At 36.4% G+C, this 26,470-nt stretch overlaps 3 protein-coding genes across 3 annotated transcripts; 2 read left to right on the top strand and 1 right to left on the bottom strand.

The window, feature by feature from the left end:
- Positions 1 to 1,015: 1,015 nt before the first annotated feature.
- LOC115968869 (mitotic spindle checkpoint protein MAD2) lies at positions 1,016 to 3,341 on the top strand. Its single transcript, XM_031088390.1, has 7 exons — positions 1,016 to 1,434; positions 1,564 to 1,579; positions 1,679 to 1,809; positions 2,169 to 2,289; positions 2,413 to 2,516; positions 2,603 to 2,724; positions 2,814 to 3,341. Exons 1-7 carry the CDS (start codon positions 1,362 to 1,364, stop codon positions 2,868 to 2,870), a joined length of 624 nt encoding a protein of 207 aa, XP_030944250.1. The 5' UTR covers positions 1,016 to 1,361; the 3' UTR covers positions 2,871 to 3,341.
- Positions 3,342 to 6,467: 3,126 nt separating this feature from the next.
- Positions 6,468 to 12,936, top strand: LOC115969336 (3-hydroxyacyl-[acyl-carrier-protein] dehydratase FabZ-like). Its single transcript, XM_031088960.1, has 4 exons — positions 6,468 to 6,799; positions 6,879 to 6,939; positions 7,271 to 7,415; positions 12,373 to 12,936. The coding sequence occupies exons 1-4, from the start codon at positions 6,595 to 6,597 to the stop codon at positions 12,622 to 12,624; spliced, it is 663 nt and encodes a 220-aa protein (XP_030944820.1). The 5' UTR covers positions 6,468 to 6,594; the 3' UTR covers positions 12,625 to 12,936.
- A 2,011-nt stretch (positions 12,937 to 14,947) lies between these two features.
- Positions 14,948 to 16,361, bottom strand: LOC115968652 (chlorophyll a-b binding protein CP24 10A, chloroplastic). The gene is made up of 2 exons (XM_031088097.1): positions 16,018 to 16,361; positions 14,948 to 15,768 (listed from the first exon to the last, which is right to left on the bottom strand). Exons 1-2 carry the CDS (start codon positions 16,236 to 16,238, stop codon positions 15,219 to 15,221), a joined length of 771 nt encoding a protein of 256 aa, XP_030943957.1. The 5' UTR covers positions 16,239 to 16,361; the 3' UTR covers positions 14,948 to 15,218.
- Positions 16,362 to 26,470: the final 10,109 nt, after the last annotated feature.

Genomic DNA, 26,470 nt, shown 5'->3' with positions numbered 1-26,470 from the left:
TAAGACATCAGCGTATTATCTTGTATTTGCATTTTTCTTCTCTACTCTTTTAGCTTTCATTTTACTGCTGTGATTTGATGAATATGGCTTAGAGTAGTTATATTGTTTATCCGCTCGCATTTACTCTTTTCCACACTTAGTTTAAGTTAAAGTAAAATCAACCGAGTCGTAATTTTAATTTGGGGGTCTAAACAGCTATTGTATTTTCACACAAATTTGAGCTTTCAAATTGTATTGTTGAATTATTATCTTGCATATTATATATTTGTATATTATATTATATATTTGTATATTATAATAGTAGAATTTTTTTTAGATAAATATAAATAATTGTTTAATTATTTGATTTTATCTAATTGCTTTGTATAACTAGCTTATAAAATTCAATATATATTGAGACTTTAATATATGAGTAATTTATGAAGACACCATCCATAATTGATGTATATTTTAAGAGAAAAAATGTTCAAAATTTGGAGACTGCTATTCAAACCACTATTCCAAACTGCTAAAAAATTAGACATTGAATCCTTAGAATGGCTCCAAAATGTGAATCTAAACAAATAAATATTACTCATATAATAGTATCATGTTAATCAATGTGATGAAATCCGTTTAGTGATTCTTGAAATTGTATCATATCAATACAAAACTCAAGATTATCAAAACTTGTTAAGTGATTCTTTAACTATGGACATTAAAAAAAAAAAAAAAGATTATTAAAAAAAGTTAGTTCAAAATCAAGTATAATTAATTAGTCTGATAAAAGAAATATAATTAATTAGTGGTTAGTACAATGAAAAAAACAGGTAAGACACAACTTTGTTGAGTTAGAATTAAAAATTTTTGCTCAAATATAGTTGAACTATCCCCAAGTTTTTCGAAAAATTGCTTAATTATATATATATAGAAAAATTTATAGTTAGCTGACATGGCATACGAGGATTGGACACCCAATCGGTATTGAATTTAAACTCCAAAAGTTGGCCTCCACTCCCAAGTTCCCATCCAATCGAAAAACTAGCCGTTACAACTTTTCCTTCCATTTCTTCGACTTTCCCCTAATCCATTGTGAAACCCTAATTTTAAAAAAAAAATTTAAGTTAAATATCCCAAACCCATTTCTCCTTTTCGGTAATTGAACAAAACCCTTCTCTTTAATTCAAGAAATAAATAGCAATTCTCACCCTTTTTGCCTTTTTTCTTTTCAAACAAAAACCTTTTCCCTATTGTCCTATAAATTCAACTTTTTCCCTTTTTCTTCTCCATCCATTTCAAAAACCCCATATTCTCTGCATTTGTTTCATCTTTCTTTGATTGAATCTTCATTTTTCTTGGCAAAAAAAAAAGGGTGAGAGATTATGGCTTCAAGAACAGTGACTAAAGATATTATCACCCTTCGTGGTTCAGCGGCAATTGTCAGCGAGTTTTTTGGTATGTTATTATGTCTTGTAGACCTCTTAGATAAAAACCCACTTTTCAAATTCAGTGTTCGACTTTCTTTATTGGGTTTTGTAGAAAATCTTGGCTGATCTTTGTATTTCTTTGCAATTCCTCTTTCAGGGTATGCTGCAAATAGGTAAAACTATATGTTACTTTTTTTTTTCTTTGTGTTTTTTGTTTTATTGGAATGTAATTGTTGGGTTTTGAAAACTAATGTTGATTGAAAAATGTTTAGTATACTCTACAATCGTGGACTTTATCCGGAGGAAAGTTTTGTGAAGGTGAAGAAATATGGGCTTCCAATGTTGCTTACTCAGGATGAGAGTGTTAAATCCTTCATTGCCAACGTAACCGCTCAACTTTCTGGTAAGTTATGCCTTAAGAGTATTTAAGTATTTTTCTGTTCTGTTTGGATACTAAGAAAATGTTTTAGGAAAAAGATTAAAAAGAACAAAGAATCAGGAAACTTTAGTGGGCAAAGAACTGTTTCTTGGCTCTACTGGGGGTTAGCATAAAAAATATCAATAGAAGTCATGGGACACAAATTTGTTTGTTGGTTTATGTATTTTTCATTTTCTGAGTATAAAAAACAAGAGAAACTTGGATTTATTTAATATTTAATTTTGTTTTTTTCTCTTCCAATTTCTGAGCAACCATACTGAGAGTCTATGTTTGATGCGTTGGTACAATGTTGGTGACTGAAATATTTGGTTTTTCTTGTAAAGAATGGCTGGAAGCTGGAAAGTTACAAAGGATTGTTCTTGTAATAATGAGTAAAGCCACCAATGAGGTCCTAGAGAGGTGGAACTTTAGCATTGAGACTGATAGTGAGGTTGTTGAGAAGGGGTAATTTAACTAAAACTTAATTTCTCAAGTTATTGCTTGTGTTTAGTAGTGTGCTTTTTAAGAAGTTACTGATTGCTCTAAATGTGGGTAAGAACTCGTTGTTTTAATCTGTTCTGGTTTCAGTGTCTCGAGGGAAAAGAGTGACAAGGAAATCATGAGAGAGATACAAGCAATCATGCGACAGATTGCTTCAAGCATTACCTACTTGCCATGCCTTGACGAAGCCTGTAAGAACCATATGTCATTCCCCAATTATTTCAATTGTGGTTGGTGTTTATTCTAATCAACCCTTTTTTCGTCTACTTTATTTTAGGTGTTTTTGATGTGTTGGCCTACACTGATAAAGATGTTGCAGTCCCATTCACTTGGATTGAGAGTGACCCCAAACTTATTGCTAATCCACAAATGGTCAAATTGCACTCCTTTGATACCAAGGTGAGTCTGCGATGATAATTTTGATGTGGTTGGAAATGACAAACAAACTCTGGTTGGCTATGGTTAATACGTTTGCTTGGGTTATGCAGATTCACAAGGTTGATACTCTTGTATCTTACAAGAATGACGAGTGGGATGAGCAGTAGAGAGCAACGAAAGGGATAAGCAGAAGAGAGAGGCTACTCGCCATTTGTTTGTGTGTTACCTCTTTGTGGTTCCTTCTTCGCTTGAGTGGTTATTGTGAATCTTCTATTCACATTTTGTAAGAAATGTCCATTTGTTGTGTGGCTAATGAAAACATGGAGAAAAGAAATATGAGGTGCGTGATCTCTGTTTGTTTAATTTGTAATCTCCCATGTCAGTAAATCTGCTTTGAATTCCATTATAATATTTTTGTGTTAAGGGAATTTGAGCTGTGTTTGGTATTAGAATAAGTAGAACTGTAGAACAAGAATGGTTCATGAAAAGATTGGACGTACAGAATTTGGAGTGTATTTTCAATCCATTCAATCAGTGGTGGAGCCATGCTAGGATTTGGAGGGGCCATGGCCCCCCCAAATATTTTTTATAAAGTTGACAAGTATAGATTCTTGTATATCTAATTTTTATGCCTTCAATGATTGTATATCTAATTTTAAGTAGTCTTTAGTAATTTTTTATCTTAATAGGTTGCAATTTAATTTGAAAACCTGGGTTTACGAGCAAGTTAAAGACTGAGTTATAAAAAGTACTCGGCTTGTATTGTAAGTTTTGTTTATAATACTAGCTTAGATTAGTATAAATTGTATGGATATAACATATACAAAGAAAAAAAAATGATTAGCTCATTTTTTTACTCCCCAAAAAGTAAATTCCTAGCTCCGCCACTACATTCAGTTGCCCCATTTTGTTCTATTTTCCTTTTAATTTTACAACTAGGAACATGCCTAGCTGTCTGTATCCAATGTAAGCTGCAGGGAATTTCAAGTGCTACATTAATGTTTGGTGGTAAAAGTAAAACATGGTTTTAGTAAATTACTTTGTTGTCATTGGAAATATATATCTACAGAAACAAGATGTTCAGGCCGCTATACGTAGAGATCAGAATTTGTGCAATGGGCTTTTGCATGTGCTACCATAATACTTCCATTTTACGCAAATAAGCATATGGAGATGGTATGCACTGCTGGTATGTGATTGGACTCATCATAAAGACACTTTCTTGGCCAATCCTGCTGTTAAGAGGGGGAAAAATATTTATATCGATTCTTCCAAGTTATTGTCAACCCGTTAAGAGTTATAATGCTAAGTAAGGCTATTCGGCTATAGGAACATACTTGATTCGAAAGATCCAATTTCACAATTGTGATAATTGATCCTATCAATAAAAGCTGCTACCTTTCAACTATTTTATAGAATTCCCATCAAGATGAAGTATAGAATTCCCCAAAGTCATATCCCAGTCAAGACTTCCAATTATCTGAGCCTCATCCTCGAACCAAAATATGCACTTGGTTCTCAACCTGAAAGCACATCTTATTGCTTCCTTGGTGGCAATAAAATGAGCCAAAGGCTCATGATCTCTAGTAGAGGCCTTGATCTCACTTGCTTAGGCAGGTCATAGACGAAAAGTGCTTACTAACAAAATGGTACTCATCCACTAATCCACAGAGCACCACTTGAAGCTAATCTCACAATACAGTGAGATTTAACTGCAAAGTAACCATTTCCTAGAGTCTCTCCAAATCCAAGGAGGAACGCCACTTGGTGCAACTGCTTCAGCTGTGGTCATGGCAAGAGGATTTTCCATCATGATCCCAACATCTCGACTGTTGTCCTGCCTGCTAGTAGCTGCACATGAGAGGGGGGGGGGGGTGTGGGGGTTGAATAGAGGAAAAGAAAAAGAAAAGAACAAAAAGTGCAAATTCGTCGAGTAAACTTGGTTATTAGGCAATGAGATTGAAAAGGCCGTACAGGAGCAAGGTTGCGCAAAAGTATAATTTCAAACAAACAAATCAGAGATACATAGAATTCGGATGATTGCTTTGCTTAAACTTATACAGGTCTGAGCTGTATGATATAGATAAGGAGGTATCAAGAAAATACCGAACTATGGAAAAGGCAGTAACATCCTCAAGCCTCTGTCCTCTCTATTGGACCTACATACTATTCTTTGGACTATTGAAGTGTCAGACCTGAACAACAAGTAAATTACAAGAGAGAAATAGATAAAATATCTACTCAAAGCTGAGATAATCAATAGAACTTTAGAAATACATTTTAAGTACCCTCCAATAAAAAGTTCTTATCAGGAAATATAGATTGGTATTTGCCTAGAGGAGAAACAACAGAGACGCCAATTACAAAGAGTGGACCAACGGAATTGCACTGGTAAGTGTAAGTCTATGATTCTAATTCTGGCTTTGTGTGTCTGTCCGTAAACCTCCAGAATTGGGCGCTTTTTGATTCCTTGGAAAGCTTATTATGTGTGCTAAAATTTACAAAATGACCTAAGGTGCTCCATTACCCCCCAAAAAAAAATCCCCAAATTTTAAAAAAAAAATCCCCAGATGATTATACTTTTTTAAAGAAAAAAAATTATAAGTTGGTTTTGCATTCTTTCTTCCATCTCCAAAAATACCTCTAAAATATAGATCTAGTAGAAATCCAACCTAATTTAAACCCTAAATATGTTTAAAAAATTGTTATATGCCGAATAATCATCAACAATTAATTTCCCTTAACAACTAGGGATTTCAATTTTTGTAAATCAATTTTCCGCGAGGTATATTATAGTATTGATAAAATTATATTATTATTTAAATAAGGGTTGTGTTAACAGGTACTGTAAAGTGCCCGTTCACAGCAGCTTTATGTCATTTTTTTAGAAGCCTTATAGGCTGTGGGGCTAGTTTTATAAGAATAAATAAATATTAACATAGGCTGTGGGACCAGCTTTATGTCTTTTGTCTTAAAATAATATGTAAATATAAAAAAATCTTACTTAAATTAATTGCCTTAAATCTAACAAAATAATGCTTATTTGAGATGGATATTCAACTTAGAAAAATCCTACTTGCAAGTTCCAATCGAAATGGGAAATGATTTTTGGTCTTATGCTTTGATACCAATTAAAGAAAATGAGTACTTATGCAACTATTATACATTGTAAACTATGCCGTCATGACCTAAAGAGATGTTGGCTTGTCACTAATGTTGGTGGTTGCTTCTAAAGCAAGGCACATAAAATCTACACCCTAAAAACCATGCCAAAGAGATTCCAAGAGCTTGAGAGAAAAGTAGAGGAGAAGAGATTTCATTTTTAAGCTTTTTATTAGTTACACTAACACGAGGGTGTTTACACCCACATCATATCCTAATCATGTAACTTATATTTTACAAAAGTCAAGTTAATCTCATTTATATAGACCAACTTGATTAGGCAAGTCATATTTATTATTGGATTAAGTCGTTAAAATGAGAGTCTAGTGGTCAAGCACTTCGTCCATCTCAGAACATAAATTTGATTTGTATGAGACAAATTAGTATCGGAGTTGTCAAAAACCATTTAGAACATTGATTCAATTTCAAACCATAAGGTCCATAACCATGTGTGAGGAACTTGTGGTACCATGAGATGTAAAACATCCACCATGAACACAAACATTGGAATCTCCGTCCCTTTTGATTGGGTACTCAGTTGTCAAAACTCTCCCAACTACAATCCACCAGCTTCAAAAGTCAAACCACTTTACCTCGTAACTCTCGCCTTGTCCAACCTTTTTCTTAACCCATATAGTATATAAGAAGAGGAATGCAAATAATAATAACCAACAACAACACATTCTCACGCACTCACTCGCTAGCATTTTCTCAACAAAACCAAAACCAATGGCAATGGCAGCCTCAGCTTTCTCCAATTCACTTCTCTCATCTCCTTCTCCTCCTCCTCACAGACCCACCTTTGCTTGGTCTCCATCACGATCACAAGTCAATCTTCGTAGTACTGCTTTCAGATCGTATCCAACCCTTTTCACCACCCGTTCTTCTCTGGACGCTGCAAATGATACCAAGCAAGACACCCCTATTGAATTAAGTACGTACTTTGCTTCAAAAATCTCTCTTTTTTCTCTTTCTCTTTCTCTTAATTGGGTTGGTTTCAATTTTTTTTACAGGATATGCTGCATTTCCTACAGTGATGGACATCAACCAGATTCGTGAAATTCTGCCTCACCGGTCAGTTCCACTGTCATTTTTCTAAATTCTCTTTTCTGTTCACTTTAAATCACTGTTTGAGAAAAACCCATTTTGCAATTTGCTTTTCTGTATCATTTTTATAAAATTCTCTGTTCTGTGCACTTCAAAAAATTGATTGAGGAAATTAAAACCCATGTTGCAAATTGCAATACATATATTGAGGTGTTCTTTTTTGTGGTTTTTGAATTGCCAAACAATGAAACATAGGTAGCTTCTTTCAGGAGGAGCCAAAAGAAGTCTAGTAGTTGTTTTAAGTTTTTGTAAGCAATTTTCAACGTTTTTACTTTCTTTTTGTTTTGGATTTTGTTAGGTTCCCATTTCTTCTAGTGGATAGAGTAATTGAACACAATCCTGGAGTTTCAGCTGTTGCTATCAAGAATGTCACAATTAACGACAACTTCTTTCCTGGTCATTTTCCTGAAAGACCGATAATGCCTGGTGTTCTCATGGTTGAGGTATTTGCTTGTTTCGCACTTTCGTTCCTCTTTTGTTCCTTTCCCCCTTTTTTTTCCTAAATTCATTTGTTTATGTTAGAGGGTTTGTTTATGCATTACTAAATATTAATAGGTTTATTAACAATCATTCTATTGTGCAATGGTAAGATTGTGCATTTAAATTAAGAGTTTCAAGTGTTATGATGTGTTCTATGTTCATGATGAGGTTGTAAAGCGGTTGAGGAGATTTTTATTTGTTCCTAATGACCGTTGATTGAACTTTGTGTTTGACCATCCTATCTTAAGCTTTCAAACCTAGGGCGTTATGGGTATCAAGATCCTTAGTCTTCAGGATAACGTTTCACTTGGGAGTTGTCATTGGTCCATTTACCATAGCTAGTAGGTGTTACAGTCATTTTTGCATGTGAACTTCTGGAGGAATTTGCATTGACAGTGTTATAAGCAATTGTAATGCCCAAATCAATTCAGTCAATGGTAGATGTGGTCCAACAGCCCTTTGGAGTTACTGCTTGATGTCTTATGGGAAAATGTCAGGCAATTTTATACCATGTGCTCAAATTAATTGTTAGTGTCTGAATTACAATTCAATAATTCAGATTAGATTTGAAGTTTGGTAATTGAGCCAAGCAGTGATTTCTTCTTGAATTAGTTGGTAGAAGTTTGCTGGTTTTAATTGATCATCCAACTAGAATATTGTTAAAATGTTGCACTTGTTTGTACATGATTGTCAAAATATAGACATATTAGATGATGTTGAATGTTTCATGCTCTTAAGTGCATCACGTGTTAAAAAGATGATGATTTTTGTTCTTCAAAGAATTTTAAAGAGAAGGTTGAACCTATGGGAGCCGTTTCAGATGGCAGTTTAAATTGAAAATCCTTAGGATAAAGTTCTTTTAGATAAATTTATGGATTGTTTATTTTGCCACAATAGAAGTATTCTTAATTGCTTTACCAGGTGCAAGAGCTATATTGGTTAGTTCATGAGCTTGATGTTGATAATGCTTTCCATTATTAAAAGTTCAACAAGGATCCTTTGGGATTTGAAGTTTTCTAGTTAAGCTGCCCCCTCCCTCTCCACAGAAGGGGATAGATTAGAAGTTTACACGGTTTTGTTATATTCAAGTGGGTTTCATGTTGCTCTCAGGGGTTGTAGAGTAGCAAAGTTTTACTTAGTGAATGTTGGCGAAATTGTGGGTGCTTGTGAAATGCCACAGAAAATTAAAGGTTTTAAGAAAACTGGGATAGTAATAAAACATTAAAGACCTGCCTCATTGAAGTTTTCTCTTAGAACTGGAAATGCAGTGCCTAAGAAGGGATTGCTTGTTTCCCAAAGGAAATAAATCCTGAATCTATACTGAAGTAAACTTTGAATAATTATTGAATGTAGTCATAAGTTGTGTGATCTAAGAAGATGCCTCTTGGTATTAATTTATTGATGAGCTTAGCAAGCTAGTTAATTGTCTTTCATCAGTATGCTGGTTGATCCATTTTTCTTTACCATTTCCGACATTACATATATAGAGAGTGGTGTTAATGATTTTAAGCGTTTTACTTGGACTAGCACAGGTTCTCACAAGTACTAGAGTAAGTTGAGGTGTCTATGACAGATTTAGTTTACCAATAGTGCTTCAATGGGTAATTGCGTCAAAGGAGCAAAATGCATTTCATGGAGTTTATTTTTGATAGGTTTAAATAATATTATTGAAACGAGACTACTTAGTGATGATAAGCACGAAGTAGCCTAAAGCATACAATGAGAGAAATATCTACTCATGAATTGATTCAATGAAGGAGTGAATAGAGTTACTATCAGTAAGACCCAAAGCAAAAGACCACTCATAAACAGAATTAATGAAGGATGGTTGCAATAGAGATGACGTGCACTCCTCATCTTCAAAAGTACGCCGATTTTGTTCCCTCTATATAGTCCACATCAAGCATAAAGGAATAAGATTCCATATATCTGAATTTGGTCCTCGACATCACCCATTTCATGGAGTCTATGAACTCCTTTTGGCTGAGTTTTTTCTTTCTGAACTTGGCCTTTTCTAAAGGGCTCTAGAAGCTTACTCTGCCAACATTTTGGGCCACCGCTCAAGCTCCTTGACCTGACAATGTTCATAGAGAAGGAATTTTATGTCATTGAAAAATAAAAATGGGACCCAATGTTTAGTAGGGATATTGTAACCGAGCTTTAGTAAGCCAACTTAGTTGTTAAGGAGTTTGAAAGAATCATATTGTTCATAAAAAATTAGGGTGAATCAATTAAAGTAATTTAGGTTAAATTCATTGCCAATGTCTATGTTGTCTACCAAAAGAATCCTTCTTCAAAGCCGCGTCAATAGAAATTGTGAACCTGATTAATGGAGAATTTTGAATGGACTTGATTGCTAATTGGGAAAATCTAATTATTTAATTGCCAAAACTAGAGGTGTAGGGACTTAGTTGCAATTTTATTCTAAACATTGAAGTCATGTGCTGACAGATTTTAGGTTGTCATAGTTTCTTTCCTCTTTCATTTTCTTTTATATTAATTGCCATTCCTCGTTTACAGAGGTGCCAAACTTATGCAGCAAAAAAAAGCTTATATCTGCTCTGGTACAGACTTGAGATAAGGGCACCACCTTTCTAGCTTATAGACATGTTAAAAGTAGGCATGAAGAAGAGATCCAGAAATAAAGCAATTGAAATTAGCTAGAATGCACCCCTGGAAATGAAGTTTGAACCTAAGTCTAGGTTCAAGAGAATTCAATAAGACAGCAGGTCTGGTTTTGGATACTTTGGTAAAAATTCTTGGACCAGCCTTTATTATTCATGCACCTTTCTAATCTTAGCTATCTAAGCCCATTAAAAGTCACTTGCTTTTCACATGAATTTTCAAAAGAACAGGAGTATAACAATACTAGTTTGTAAAAAATAACAATAAAAGATGACCAGGCAAGGACACTGACAAAGACTACAATAAAATAAAGAATCAACTAGTCGTGGCTAGTGGCTGATCGTAGTTAATTGGTCCACCTCTGTGCCTTGGATCACTTCTTGGGTGCTCTGCATCACTGATATACAGGCATATGCAAATGCGAGGAGCATAAGAGCATTTAGGTCTCCATAGCTGCACTGTTATACAAGGATTAAAACAGGATAGATTTTTCAGTCTCACTTTTTGTTCGGCCATTGATTTTATAGGCCTTCTAGTTTCCTCTGGGCGTCCTCTCAAATGTATCTTACCTAGAAAGCATGACATCTATTTGTAGTATTATTGTGGATTTGTAGTTCTTGATGCATTGCCTCAGTTTTCAAAGAGCCATTTTGAATTTACAACTAGGTTTAACAGTTTTATTCAAGCGTTTGTTGAATGCTCTCTTCCTGGTTGTTTTCAGAATTTGATTTGTACTTTGCAATTTTCAGAAAATGATGTGAAAACCATATGAATCTTGAAAGATAATTGATTTTGTGATAAAGGTTCTAAATTTGTAAAGTTTAAATATTAAAAATTAAAGAATCAAAAGTTTATTGATGGTTACAAGAATTTACATGTGGTTGCATTTTCTCCTGTGATACAAATTAGTTAAATTGACTGGGATACTAGGAGCCAAAGTAGAAACTTTTAAGGAATTCTATGGTTCATAGCATGTCCAATTTCTTAAGTATAAACAGTATAAGGTATGGTTTATGTGATCAGGAACAAATAAGTAAAGTTTGCAGCATATTATAAGCATAGAAGTCTTGGTCAGTGGCTGATGGGTTAAGAGTTATGTGTCTTTTGGTTCATACCCTTGCGTCTACAGTGCCTAGTTTTATTGTAGAAAATATGAATCCACCATTGATGGTTTGTCTTGGTCAAAATCATGGATTCTGCAAGAATTCACTCTAAAATAGCCAGTCCACAGATTAGAGGGCTGTCCATTCCCTAAAACCACAGATTAAGGGAGGGAGAACCTTCAGCACATGAAGGGGTGAATTGGGTTATATTTTGACCTCAGTAACTTGTCAGTTTATTTTATTTCATTAGATTTTTTTTGATAAAGCTCTTTCTTTCTTTCTTTTTTCCTTTTTTTTTTTTCTCTTTTTTTCTTTTTTTATGTTAAGCTGCCTATAAAGGAACAAGATCAAACAAAAGATTCATTTCTGTTTTCATGAAATTCATTTTTATTCCTAATATTAGAACTTTTAATTACCTAGTCTCTGATGGTGGTTATTATTTGTTTAGAGTCATTTTTATGACACACGTGCTTGGTCTCATTTCGCGAGTAATTAAGATTAATTATGATGTTACACCAGAGTATTAGAGATCAACTGAGTCCGATTGGAGATACAATGATTCTTATTTTGGAGCTGTGAGTAATCCATACTCCTGTAGATGAGGACTTATGTATGTTTAACTTTATGACTAGTGTTGAAACTGTTCAAAAGATACTTTTGCTACAACATCATTGGAAATTCAAAGTGTGAGGTACATTTAGTCATAAATCATGTCATGTTTGTCTCCTCTTTACTTCTTTCTTGTTTCATTGACTATATTTATCTATAAAGTCTTATATTTACATACTTTGCTATTTTCAAGGATCCCCTTCCATTGAATCCTCCAATTCTCTCCCATTTTTAGCCAGATGTGAGACGTGTGATATTTATTCGGTTTTAAAATGCTACATGTCTTACATCTAAATAAAATTTGGAAGAAATTGGGGGATTCAATGTGTGGGAGTCTGATGTCATCCCTTTATTTTATCAATATTTTGGCATGGAAAGGCACGAGAAGATGATTTCTTCATCATCTTAGTCTCTTACTAGACAAACAGTTAGCATCACCATCATCTATTCTAGACTAGAAGTACATATCTTATGCATCCTTTCATGTTAGAATCAATATTTAGTAAAAGCTGTCTCCATTATTTGGTTTTAGTGTCAGTAAATCAGATAATTAGCGACTAATGGCAATGTTTCTTGGATTTAGGCAATGGCACAGGTTGGTGGCTTGGTTATGTTGCAACCAGAAGTTGGAGGTTCCCGTGAAAATTTCTTCTTTGCTGGTATTGACAAAGTGCGATTCCGGAAACCAGTGGTTGCCGGTGACACCCTAGTTATGAGAATGACACTTATCAAGTTGCAGAAACGCTTTGGAATTGCAAAGATGGAAGGGAAGGCATATGTTGGAGGTGAGGTTGTATGCGAGGGTGAGTTTTTGATGGCTACAGGCAGTGAATAATTTGCGCCCTTTTTTCACCACTGGTTCAGGTTGATTTTATTTGTTCCCTTAAACAAAAAATTTAGTGTTTTAATGCAACTAGATGTTACTTATGAGAATATCAGTTTCGCTGGCAAGTCCATCATAGTTCACAAAGCTACAACTTCTTAATAATGGTTTGTATCATTTTTAATGCCCCCAATTTTGGTTAAATTGATCAAGGGGCTAGGATTGGGCTCGTACCTAGCAAAGACGATGAAAAAGGTTGTTGTTTCTTAAAATATGTCATCATTTATCTTGCATGTCTGAATACAATGAGAACTTTATTTTAAAGATTTTCTGGGTTTGAGTTTGATATCTTTAACATGAACATGTTGGTGGTGCGGGTCTGTGTTCTAAACACTACCTATTATTGTTTGTCCCACACTGGTTTGAAGTGAGCCGAGTGTTTATAATCCATTGGTTGCCTTAAGAGATATCTTAAGATGGTGGGGGCTACTATGGAATTGGGCTTCTCATACCCATTTGCTCTCTCCTTTGATTTGAGTGGCATGAGTCAACCTTTAAGTACAATGCTATTCACATGATTCTATAGCTTTATGAGATCTTTCTAAACTCTTTTTACTTTCTATTCTTGCTAATTTTTAGGGTTTCTATTGTTGAATCAAACTTGTTTTTATCTAAAATATTTCTAGCACATGTTGCATCTCACTTATCAAAAAAAGATATTGCATCTCTTTTTATCTTACTTAACTGTAAAAGAATATTTAGATAGTATGGAGTCCGTGAGAGTATACAAAAAGCACACTGGTCGGTATACCCCATACCCTTGTTCAGGGTCTTTCTCCCTCTTGTCCAAATCTTTTCCTTTTAGTTCCTCTTGCCAGTAAAGATTTTCTTATCATTTTCAATCTTCCTTTATTCGTTTTGTTTTCTCAGGCTTCTAGTATTTGATCTTTGGGTTAGTTTCCATACCATTGTTCCTTGTTTCTGTTTCCCACAGTTTTGTCGACTATCTAATTTTTTTTTCTTGTTTTCCTGTGTGTCAGTCTGCTACGTGATATTCATATCATTGTCTGTAATCTCTCTTAATTTTTGGTTTCTATACTCGGTTAATGGTAATCTTTTTTATTGTGTGTTCAATTAATTCGTTCTCTTTCTCGGGAATTTTTTTTTTTTTAAGAGGCTGGTCTTATTGCGGTATGTTCAATTATATCATTTCTTCACCAACTCTCTTAGTTTTTTTTATTATTTCTTTCCGTAACATTTAACTTTTCGGTATTCCTTTTCCCTCTATGTTATTTCTTCATGCAGATATTACATTAAAAAACACTCTCTCTTCGTGTTGTTCCATGTTAACCATATGCTACTTGTCCCACTTCTTTTTCCATTTATCTTTATCCTCTATTCTGTGTTATCCTGTTCTTTTCAAAATCTAGTCAACAGTACTCGTGTGAGACATTATTGGTCATGGTGAGCACTTAATCTATTGTGCTTGATGAAGGTTCTATAGTGACTGGCTAACTGATAATTCATAGCCCCAAAAAAATGATATTCCGGTATTGATCCAGAACATGAATGAGTCATTTTCTTGGAACCCATGGAATATGGAGACAATTCTAATTGCCATCCTGGTATGGCATGTTCCGTTAATACTAGGGATGGTTTACATGTGGAGTGACTATCTCTGCAGCTACCCTCTCAAATTCTCTCTTCCTGATAAGTTGGGGATCACTCCAGATTCTTCAGAACAAATTCCATTCTCTAATGTCACCATTCAGATGCTGGGAGTTGATTCCCAGGATCCTTCCCTATCCACACAACTTCTTGTTCCTAAATTTGTTCCCTCTCAAGTAGTGATCCCCAAAGTTGTGGCTGCCTCACAACCTCAACAATTAGAACGGGGGTCTTTAATATTCAATCCATTTAACTTCAAATCCTTTAAGAAGTTATTTTCATTTCGTGTGTGTGTTTCAATTGCACTTCACATAATGTGGCTTCTCAACTGGTATCTTATTTTGAGTACTCTTTGGATGTTGGTATTTGGAGGGAGGATTTGCCAGATCAGTTTATGCCGGCTGTGTTTTATGAACTTGTGTTGTAATATTGTCATATTAATAATATATTTCTGACTTTAATATATATAAAAAATAAAAAAATGAGCGTTATTTTTTTTGTCCATAGTTTGAAGGGAGTGTGACCATAAATATTATATTTGAGTGGCCTTAAAAGAGTTAGGACTACAAATATCACATTGTGGCTCCCATAGTCACATGTATCCACGGCCACACTTGCATTTACACCTAATAAAACAGACCCTGAAATTCAATAGATTCAAGACCAATTTTTGGTAAAATCCAATTTTCGTTCCATTTAGAGAGGGTCCCTTCCCTAACAAAATTACAAAGAAGATAGGGGATTAGAGTAATAATAAACTAGCAACATTCATTTATCTTACAAACACACATAATTAATCCAAGAAGAGAAAGTATTCAGAATTCGAAGCTTGATGGAGGACTCAGAGAACAATAAACCAAGGGTCTTGAATCTACTGTCTCTAATTCAGATATCTACATTCCAAGTTTGAAACTTTTCTTTTTTTTGGGTATTTGGGTTTACAAGCCTAGAGCACCAAGAGGAGTCTTCCCTTGTCCAGCCTCAAAGTAGAAAATTAGCATTGCAACCATGGCAAGCCTAGCATGCTTGATCTCAGCTAACTTCAGTCTCTCTAACTTCTCAAAATCTGGAATGTAAACACCATCCTTGAGAGTGCCAGCAAGACCCAAGGGATCAAAGAATTTGCCACCAGGGTAACCCTGCTCCCCGGTTGCATTGGCAAAGTTCTCAGCCGTCCTCGACCACGGTGTAGCCCATTCCACAGACTGTGAGTCTGGGTTGAAGAAGTCCACCCATCTCTTGCTCTCAACCCAGCCCATGAGGATGAGCTGAGTGCCTAGAAGAGAGCCAAAAGAGAAGGGAGCTATTGCACCAGGGGCAGCTCCAGCCTCAAACCATGGGATACCACTCCATGCCTGGCCTACAAAGATCCCAACCACTGCAGCCATTGCCCACCTGCCGTGGATGAGCTCCGCTTCTCTGTACCATTTCAGGAATGCTGGGTCCTTGCCTAGTCCTAGTGGATCAAAACCATAGTCACCTGGGAGCCTGCAATTCAATATGTTGAGTTGAGACCATGTGTAATAAAGAAAGTCTAGCTGTGTCAGTGTCACAATGGCCATAAGTATGACATGGTCGACTGTGAGTAATAGAGAAAAAGTTCATTCAAAAGACAGTTCAACAAATCGTGACAAATGGTGTGATCATAGAAGAATTGTGTGTAATAGTTTTGCCAATGTAATTTAACATCTATATAAATATTTCACAAGATTTATAAGCTGAGAACTGATAACTTACGAGCCATCGAGCCACTCGGGGTCAAGAAAGTTGCCACCACCTTTAACAGCAGGGATCCAAGACAGCTTTGGTTTAGCAGCAGCCACCACAATGAACCTCTTAGGCACAGTAGCTCTGGCTCCAACACCAGCTGCAGACAACAATGTCTGGCTTCTGTTCCCTCCACGCAAGAAAGAAGAAGATCCTAACCCATTTAGAACTGCACCAGAGGTAGTAGCCATCTCTCTTAGGTTGGTTGGTGCTTAAAAGCTTCCCTAGCAGAAAATGGATAAACTGGAGGAGGCTGGTTTTATCAACTGTGAGTCTTTGAGTCTGTGGGAGAGAATCTAAGAAGTGGGTTTTGAAGGAGCCATGTAGGATCATGAAATCTGGAGAGGCAATCTAGTATACCTGTCGTGGATAGATTTCGGACCAATGGGAACAAGACCTCCATCCGCATTCCAATTTTGCCTCCAACCACGTGGACCATGCTTTTGCCTCTAGTTTTAAGTCTTTTCTGCATTTTTAAAAATTCCCAACTTTTTTTTTTTTTTTAATGTCATAATAATATATTAATATCAACCCCTATCCAATTGAGAAAATGAATAATTACTGATGACCCACGTGAGATTCGGCTCGAATTCATTTTGCGTACTTGTTGTTTGAGAAAAAAAAGGGTATTCGTAAAAAAATTTATACTTTGTAACTTCAGTCTTCAACACAACACCTAAATTCAATAAAACACATGAACACCGGGCAAACGAGTTGGGTCAAGTTAATGGCAATCGAATAAAAAACAGATTGCAAGTGGGTGGGTTACACGTTGGCTCAAATTATTTCACATGTAAAATAATAATAATAGTGAACAAAAAAATTAATAAAGTTCAAAAGTTAAATAATATATAAATATTCAGTTTACACAATAAAAAATTCACAAATGATTGTATCATCATAAGTGCCCAAAAACGATATAGTTTTGTTGTTTTAAAACTTGCTTACATTAAAAATTAAAAATTTAAAAAAAAAAACGAATAAAATTAATATAAATATAATTGTACAGTAAATGTCCAAAACTCTAGTGACATTCTTGGCAAGATGTCTGTTCATTGGGTTCAAGATTCGCTGCCAATTATTGGGTTTCTTTAAAGTGTGATTGGTCACCTATGTCTATTTGGTTAGGTATGGAGACTTACGCATTAAAACATATCATACCAATTAAGGTCCAAGGCTTACATACAAGAGTCTTTTGACTAAATATTGTGTAAATTGGAGTTTATTTATGATATGGATACCGTTTAAAGTTATTTAGGAAAATGAGAAAAGATGTAAATTTCAGTAATGGTATTGCTGAAATTGTGAGAAAAAGTAAAAGAGAGGAAAGAAAAATGATGTGACAGGAGAGAGAGAGAGAGAGAGATTTCGGCGATGGTATTGCTGAAATATCTGCCCAATTTTTATGCTACCCAATTGGACTAAATTGACCAACTAACGAAAAAAGAAAAAAATGAATTATGGCAATATTATTGCTTAAATAGGAGAAGAGAGAAGAGGGAAAAAAAAATGCTGAATTGCGGCAATACCATTGCTGAAATTCACATCTCTTTTCATTTCCCTAAATAATTTTGAACAATGCTTATATCACAAATAAACTCCAATTAATGTAATATTTAGCCAAAAGACTCTATATATAAAGCACATCAACTCTCTCTATCCAAGTAATATGGGACTTAGTCAAGACTTGCTTCCCTTTCACCTCACCTAGTGAAGATGTCTCTTGGACTTTTAGGTCCCCACATTTTATATAAACTTATAGACGTATTGAATGTTCCTTGTTGTAGTAGCATTAGTTGTGTGAAGAAAGGCTTTGGCAATTTTTGGAGCCCTTTCTCTAGCCTTTTTCATGTACGAGTCTCTCATTGGCCTTAATTGAAACAATTCCACACCCTCCTCCCATGTGTGTTTATTGGGATTCAAGATTCATCAGACCTGTTGAAGATTGGAAATTGGGAGCAGTTGGTTTGTCTAGTATTCTCAAAGAAGTAAAGGGTTGAAGTAATGGTTTGGATTTGTCATGTTCGCACGGGGTAGGAAGCAGTTTTGACAATTTACCATGTGTTCCTGAATCCCTTTAATTTGAGCTTCCTTAGATTTATCTTTTATTTGTCTTAGTTGAACATGATTATCTATCTTCAAAAGCTCCACTCATTTCTTCTATTTATATAATTTTTATGAGCTACTAATGCAATTCCCCCTTATGTTTTTCTTCAGGGATTCAATGAAGCATGAATGCTTCATGCACCCTTATTTATCCATATTGTATTCCAGCCAGATATGATACTTACTACAGTATTCTTGATTATGTATTAGATACAACTCATATTTTTCCTTAGATAAGAAATTTCAATTTAGTTTAGAAATCACCATGAACATTTTTTGATAAGCACATGATTTGGAAGTTTAAGTAGTACCAAAAAAAAAGGAGAAACTTGAATTATATCGGGTCAATGCAACAAGTTCCTAATACAATTTACCCTTAAAAAATTTATGAAATTATATTCAAATGTCATTTTTTTACTAGAAAACAAACTGTTTGATTTTCTAAACTTCCTATTGAAAAGCCTGGCGAAATTGACAAGCTCCACTGTACGATTGACATCATCAATTAATCATGTTAACCTTTTTTTCTTCTTTTTTTAGTGCAACTCATGAATATTTTCTTCAGAATTTATTTTTAGAGCATTTATTTCAGTTTATGTAAAAATTAGGAAATTTGTCTATTTAGCAAAAAACTTTTTCAAAACACTCACCGATTATTTATTTTAAAAGTTATGTCAATAGAATATGCATTTTTTATTCATTTTTTATTAATATTATTTTACATAATCACTTTTTTTTTATATAAAAAATACCCACATCACTCACAAAAACACTAATAAAAAAAGTGAAAACTTAGAAATGAATAAAATAACCCTTTTACACATGAACAATATATACATGGATACTTTTTTTTTATATAAGTAAAGGAAGATATATAATAAGGAAGAACTCAGCCCCGTACATAGGAAATGTACTAACAAGGCAAAAACATCAAGAAACCAAATTACAAAGATCAAACAAAGCAGGAAGAGATAAACAAGAAAAAGCAGGTAAAACTAAGCACCATTCGAGAAGAGTAAGAAAAAAAAAAGACTTAAACTCAAGAATGGACCGTTCACGACCCTCAAAGTTTCTAGCATTTCGCTCCCTCCAGATACACCACATCAAACAGTGAGGCACCATCCTCCAAATAACTATATTACGATGACGCCTGAAGTTGCAAGACCAACAGTCTAGCAAATCCACTACCCTTTGCGGCATCACCCAGCAAAAACCACCCAAGCAAAAAACCATACTCCACATCTCAAAAGCAAAAGGACAGTGAAGGAGGAGATGATCAACAGATTTCCCAGACCTTTTGCACATATAACACCACTCAAGAATAACAAGATGCCTCTTCCGAAGGTTATCAATAGTTAGGATCTTGCCTAAAGCAGCAGTCCAAGAAAAAAAAGCTACCCGGGGAGGAACCTTCGAATGCCACAAAAGTTTCCATGGGAACGATGTGACGATAGAGGGGGAAAGAGAGTGATAATACCCGCTCACCAAGAAACCCCTACTGTTGGCTAGCTTCCAACTAAATTTGTCAGAACCAACACCTCGCACCTTAGTGGAATAGATCAAACCCAAAAAAGAATCCAAAGATTGAGACTCTTGATCATTCACTAAGCGGCGAAATTGAAGGTCCCAAAAAATTCTCCCATTAGCATAGCACAAAACCTCAGAGACCGAAACATCCCTAGACCTACTAATATTATATAAGTCAGGAAACACCTCCTTAAGAGGATGATCCCTACACCACACATCAATCCAAAACTTCACGAGTACCATCACCCACATCATACTGAAGGAACTTAGAAAAATTCAGCCAGCCTTTTCTAATGGACTTCCACAAACAAACACCATGTGCCCCAGACACAGGTTTTGTACACCAACCGCCACACTCGTTTCCATACTTCGCCCCAATTACCCTTCTCCAAAGGGCATCATTCTCCACACCATAACGCCACAACCATTTGGCTAATAGGGCAGAGTTAAACCTTCTCAAGCTCCGAATGCCTAGCCCTCCATTCTTCAGAGGCCTACAAACCTTCGACCACTTAACTAAATGAAGTTTACGATCATCACCAATACCATTCCAAAGAAAATCCCTCTGTAATTCCTCCATCCTCTTGGCCACCTTAACAGGAATAGGGAAAAGAGAAAGAAAATAAGTAGGCAAGCTAGAGAGAGTGCTCTTAATAAGAGTAATCTTACCCCCCTTAGATAAATACAATCTCTTCAAACCAACTAGCCTTTACTCCATCTTCTCCAAAATAGGATTCCAAACCGTCTTATCTTTAAAAGAAGCACCCAACGGCAGACCTAAATATTTCAGCGGAAGAGCAGATTCACTACAGCCCAAAATCTCCACTAGCTCATGCAGATTAGGCACATCCCCAACTGGAACCAAAACAGACTTCTCTAGATTAATTTTTAGCCCTGACACCTCCTCAAATCTAGATAGAATCCCACGCAGAGCTGTTATATGATTGCTGTCAGCATCACAGAAAATAAGAGTATCATCTGCAAATAACAAATGAGACACCGTCAACAAGGAACCAATTGCATTCCCCACTGAGAAGCCTGAGAACTGACCTGCCGTAATAGCTACATCAACATACGGCTCAAAGCCTCCATGACAATATCAAAGAGAAAAGGGGATAACGGATCACCTTGCCTCAAACCTCTAGAACTCCCAAAGAAGTCAGAAGGACAACCATTGATCAAAATGGAGAATTTAACAGTAGAAATACAACACCTAATCCACCTTCTCCATTTGTCAGAAAAGCCACACTGCTGAAGCAAAAACAAGAGAAACTCCCAATTCACATGGTCGTAAGCTTTCTCAATATCCAGTTTGCACAATACCCCCGGAACTCCTGCCTTCAGTCTACTGTTTAAACACTCAGAAGCAATAAGGACAGAATCCAAAATCTGACGACCTTTCAGAAAGGCATTCTGAGATTCTGAGATAAGACCATGAACCACCTTCCGCATTCGATTGGCTAACACCTTAGCAATAATCTTGTACAACCCTCCCACCAAACTAATAGGCCGAAAGTCTTTAACATCCACAGCGTCATTTTTCTTAGGAATGAGAGTAAGGAAAGTAGCGTTGAGACTCTTTTCAAACACTGCGTGGGTATGAAAATTATGAAACACATTCATAATATCAGTTTTCAACAAGCACCAACAAGACTGAAAGAATGCCATTAAAAAACCATCCGGACCTGGCGCTTTATCACCATTGAAATCAAGGACCACTCTAAAAACTTCATCCTCATCAAAAGGTCTGTCCAGCCAATTGGCATCTTCCTCAGAAATGCTAGAAAAAACAACCTCATCCAAAATAGGTCTGTGGACCTCAGTCTCCGAGTATAACTGCCTATAAAAATGAGAAATACACCCCTCAATGATCCCCTGATCCGAGGATAACTCTCCATCCACCAGAAGCCTATCAATGGTATTGCATCTTCTATGAGAATTTGCAATACAGTGAAAAAATTTTGTGTTCCTATCTCCCTCCTTAAGAAAAAGAGCCCTAGATTTCTGCCTCCAGCAGATTTCTTCCAACAAGGTTGATTTTTCTAACTCTCCACGAATACGATCCTTTTCCAAACTCTCCTCCACTGAAAGAACACAATCATCCTCGATAGCTTCCAACACATTGAGATCCTTCCACAGATTCTGAACCCTAAGACCTATATTACCGAACTCCTCCACATTCCATCTCTTCAAATCCAATTTCAACGACTTCAGTTTGTTAGCCAAAATAAAACTAGGAGAACCTTGGAAAAGATAGGACTCCCACCATGCTCGCACCCTTTCCAAAAAGCCCTCATCCTTTAACCACATATTCTCGAACCTGAAAGGTTTCTTACCACCAAGAAGATTCCCACCCTCTAGAAGAATAGGAAAATGATCTGAAAGCAACCTAGATAATCGGCTTTGACAAACAGATGGGAATTTCTCCTCCCAGTCAGCAGACACAAGGAATCTGTCCAATCTAGATCTTGAAGCAATCTCTCTAGAATTAGACCAAGTGAAATTCCCCCCAACCAAAGGCAGATCAATAAGGCTTAGCTCTGAAATAAAAGCTGAAAACCGATGCATGGCTGAAGTGAAACTTGAAGAGCCAGAACGTTCAGAAGGAAACCGCACCACATTAAAATCACCTCCCACACACCAAGGCACATCCCACCAACTACAAACTCCAGATAACTCCTCCCATAAAGGACCTCTATCTCTATCACAATTAGGCTCATAAACTCCAGTAAAAGCCCAAACAAACTGGTCCACCACATTTTTGAATTTACAAAAGACTGAGAAGCGACCCACTGCTTCCTCCAACTTCTCCACAACCCTGTTGTCCCACATCAATAACACCCCACCTGAAGCACCCACAGAGCCTAAGTAAAGCCAATCCACATGGTGACCTCCCCACAAACTAAAAATAACACCCCTATTAATTAACTCCAGCTTTGTCTCTTGCAGACAAACAATATCTGCTTTCCACTTACGGATCATATTTCTAACCCGTAGCCACTTATCTTGCTCATTCAACCCTCTCACATTCCATGAAACAATTTTTAAATTCATTGATGCACTACAACAACCCGATCCCTAGAAGCATTCCTGCTCCTTTCTGACTCATTCTCCTCACCCCACGAACTCAATAAATTCTTCAACTCACGATGCCCTTTTTATCCAGCCTTAACCATCTTCCTCTGAGAGGCTACATCCAACATCCTCTTTTTTCTTCGAGCTTCTAAAGCTAAGAGCAAACCTGTAACCTGTTCTTCGAAGCCCTCTAACGAGGTCCCAACAGATTTCTGGAAAGTTTTAATTCTATTAGTTACCCAAAGAGACAACTTGGAGTTGTCAACATCCACCGTACACCCCCTCTCCTCAACTGTAGGGATCTCCATAACCACAGTGTTATCCACCGCCAAAGGTGCCACTTCTAACGGGTCACCTAAATGTTCCCAATTCAACAAACCCTCCTCAGAGTCCCAAGTCACACCTTCTGACCCGAACTTAGAGTCACCAGAGTCCACTACTCCATCAAACTTAGAATCCCAACTAATAATTTGTCCCTTGTTAACAAGAGAATCCCTACCAGAATTAACTACACCCTCTGAAGCAAGCTGACCTGTCACGGACTTAGGAGAACAATAAGCAGACAGTGGGATAACTATTTTCCTCCCATCCCGAAATTCAATCATCCAATCATTGGAATTACCCCAAGTTCTGCTCAAATCACCAACATAATCACTAAGTGTAGGACCAAAATCTTGTGGTGCTTTGGTGAAGATCTGTTCTGTCTTCTCTGATCCCTCTGCTTGCTGAGAACACCTTGCCGAATTAGTCACGAAAATCCCCTTCTCCAACCGCATTCCTACCGCGTCACTCATCGGTAAACTACAACCCACCTTTTGATTTAAAAGAGGTGGCAGATCTGGTGACTTGCTTGAGAGCATCGACGGTTGCCCAAAATTTGAGTCACATGCAGAAAAAGTAGGAGCCGCCGAAGACCCCAAGCCAGGAACCACTTGGAAAGGCACCAAGAAAGAAGAGCCACATGTAGTAGAAGAGTTCGCACAAGCTAAAAGAGAAGACCCCATCCCCGAAACGTGACAGTCCGATACGCTAGGCTGAGATGGAGACTCACACAACTGGGTATCGGTCTTGCAAGCAGAAAAAGACATGTTGTGCGAAGCCACACGAGGCTGAGTTGCACCGGAATTAAAAGAAGTGGGTTTAGCACTAGAACGAGGCAACTTAGATTGATGAGACAAAACCTTATGAAACCCAGCTTGGGCTTTGGGCTTCCAAGCAGCGTGGGGCATTGGCCCACAACCTTTAGTTAACACAGATTTATAACTGTGTAGCTTATTATCACCACTGGGCTTCACAGCAACCGGGCCCACTTCAATAACCTTAGAAGAAATCACGTGCCACTTCCCTTCATTCCCACGTTCCACACGTAATGAAATATCCAAGGTCTGCAAAATATTACCACTGCTACACGCAGCTCCTTTAATGACCGATGTGACAACTGCCCCATCACAACCCTTGTCAAACTCGGAATTCCCTCCCCGAGAAGATTGTGGGTTCAAAATTTGAAACCCTGACAACAACTCCTTCCCTTTATTCTCAACTCCTTCTGGGTTCTGCCAGAAAAGTTCCGTCACCCCCACTGGTTTCCTGGTGGTCCTCCTATGCTGAACGCCGTAATTCTGACTACCTAGGAAGAAAGTCTTCCTCAAATGGACTCCAAATCCTCTCCAGCCACTCCCATGTACCCTTCCGATATGACAATGGATCCCCTCCGGTGGCCTTTGTCTAATTCAGATAACAACAAAAAAGAGTCATGGGCATTGGAGCCCAACTGAAGGATCAGAATTCTATCTCCCTCCCGAACCGTTCTTGCAAACTAACCCGGCTTATGCTTAGATGTCAACTCCTCAACGTGAAACAAAAGTCTCTTCGCACTCTCCTTACCCATACAGACAGAACGTGAGGTGTGCCTACCTCTTTCATGAATACATAGAGAGAAAAACGAACCCCCTTCCTCAATAGCAAACTCAAAAGTTTTGGATTCAATAAAAACAAAAGTAGAACCAGCCATAACGGATGAATCTTAGGTTTCAAATTAAATCTCTCATATCTTCACAAGTTTCAAATTAAACCCGACTCTTAAAAAACTGTTTCAATTCAAACCATACACCCATTTAGACTAACACTTCCAGTCCCATATTTTACTTTCTTTGTTGGAGCTGATTGTCAGAGTTATATACATGGATACTATAATAGTAGAAGGAAATACATAATTTTAAATAATCTTATACGGGCTTTTTTTTTTTTTTTTTTTTTGGCCAAAATTTTGCATTTAACCCATTTCACATGGGCTGATGCAAGTGTTGGTGGGGTGGGAGATTTGAATGTGGATCCCCTCATAAAGAAGACTAAGTAATGCTATTTAGAAGCAAGGATCAAGGCATTGTAACTCATAATTCTAATAATTTATACTTTATTTTTAATCAAAATTTTCAAGCATTAGGAAAGATGCAATAACATGCACCAATAAGAGATCTACGGTTTGTACCATAACAGAATCCACAAATTGCCCCCTCCTATTTTATACGTTGATTATTACAATGACCTGAATGGTAATGGCTGCACCATTTGCTCCATGTTTGACTTTTACGTTGACTATAAGTGTGCTTGCATATCATAGCTCGGTTTATGATGATGCCAAAAATCGTCAGTAAGTCACACGGTTCTCACATGCTCGAGATAACACCTACGCAACATAGAAAAAGAAGACCTTAAGAAAGTATCGGTGTGGTACCAGCCTAATACCCTTTGAAGGTCAAGTTAGAGAACTTTCATAACTCTAAAATGCCAGAGCTAGGAGAAATTATGCGTAACTTAGCATATAGGGCTTTTCCTTTTAGGAAAGATCTTCATTAATATGCATATCTTGCGGGATCCTTTCCTTATAGGAATCCCCTCGATTAGGGTTAGTCGTGGAGCATAAGATGTTTCCTTATATATTCATGCGAGGAAGCCAAGCTAGGCTATGTCAAATCCGTCAAAGGTTTACTTATCCCCTTTAGCTTTCTTCTGTCAGCTTCTTATCCTGTCTATGCATTCTGGTTGTCTCATTCAAGTGTTGTCGTACCCGTCAACCTTGAGATGAAACCATCGACTTTATGGTGTCGTCGTTTATGAATGCACAAGCAAGGTCGTCGGGTTCATCAGGACCGTTAGCTTTGCCTCATGTGAATGAGTTTATCAAATTTTTAGAATTACTCTTATCAATTTACATTGCAGCTTGACTTTTCTATAGAGTAGTTTATCGGTTGAGAAGAAAAACCTATCAAAGAGGTAAAGTGAACAAATTAAACTTTCTTAAAGAGACATAGGGTGACTTTGGTTCAGCTTTTTGAAAAAGTGCATAATGAAAAAGTTAAGTTTTCAAAAAGTGCATAATGAAAAAGTGTTATTTCAAAAAACTGAGTGTTTGGTAAAAGCTGTTAAAAAGTGCTTTTTGAAAAAATTGAGTGTTTGGCTAGCACTTATAAAAGTGGCAATTTGAAAGGTAAATTACCAAAAATGACAATGTATATATAAGGGAGTTTATTTCATACTTAAATCAATAATGTGAAATTATTTTTTTCTCACCAATATTAGCTAATAATAACCTACCACTTAAGATTTATTGTGAAAGTATTGTAAAAATATTGTGATAAAAATTGATACTGATTTTAATTTTAACATGCTATTAAAATTATGTTTTTCTCTTTCTAAAAAAATTATTTTTTCTCAC

This window comes from Quercus lobata, chromosome 11 (genome assembly GCF_001633185.2).
Source record: "Quercus lobata isolate SW786 chromosome 11, ValleyOak3.0 Primary Assembly, whole genome shotgun sequence".
Taxonomy (NCBI): domain Eukaryota; kingdom Viridiplantae; phylum Streptophyta; class Magnoliopsida; order Fagales; family Fagaceae; genus Quercus; species Quercus lobata.
Note: the sequence above shows the minus strand (reverse complement) of the source record. Positions and strands in the feature narration are given on the sequence as shown.

Bases quoted from the DNA above. Each gene is read 5' to 3' on its own strand.
- LOC115968869 (XM_031088390.1), top strand. From the start codon at position 1,362: ATGGCTTCAAGAACAGTGACTAAAGATATTATCACCCTTCGTGGTTCA. The intron at 2,290-2,412 runs GTAATTTAACTA...TTCTGGTTTCAG, and splicing joins AGTGAGGTTGTTGAGAAGGG to TGTCTCGAGGGAAAAGAGTG. The intron at 2,725-2,813 runs GTGAGTCTGCGA...TGGGTTATGCAG, and splicing joins TGCACTCCTTTGATACCAAG to ATTCACAAGGTTGATACTCT.
- LOC115969336 (XM_031088960.1), top strand. From the start codon at position 6,595: ATGGCAATGGCAGCCTCAGCTTTCTCCAATTCACTTCTCTCATCTCCT. The intron at 6,940-7,270 runs GTCAGTTCCACT...GGATTTTGTTAG, and splicing joins CGTGAAATTCTGCCTCACCG to GTTCCCATTTCTTCTAGTGG. The intron at 7,416-12,372 runs GTATTTGCTTGT...TCTTGGATTTAG, and splicing joins CTGGTGTTCTCATGGTTGAG to GCAATGGCACAGGTTGGTGG.
- LOC115968652 (XM_031088097.1), bottom strand. From the start codon at position 16,238: ATGGCTACTACCTCTGGTGCAGTTCTAAATGGGTTAGGATCTTCTTCT. The intron at 15,769-16,017 runs GTAAGTTATCAG...ATTGAATTGCAG, and splicing joins CCCGAGTGGCTCGATGGCTC to GCTCCCAGGTGACTATGGTT.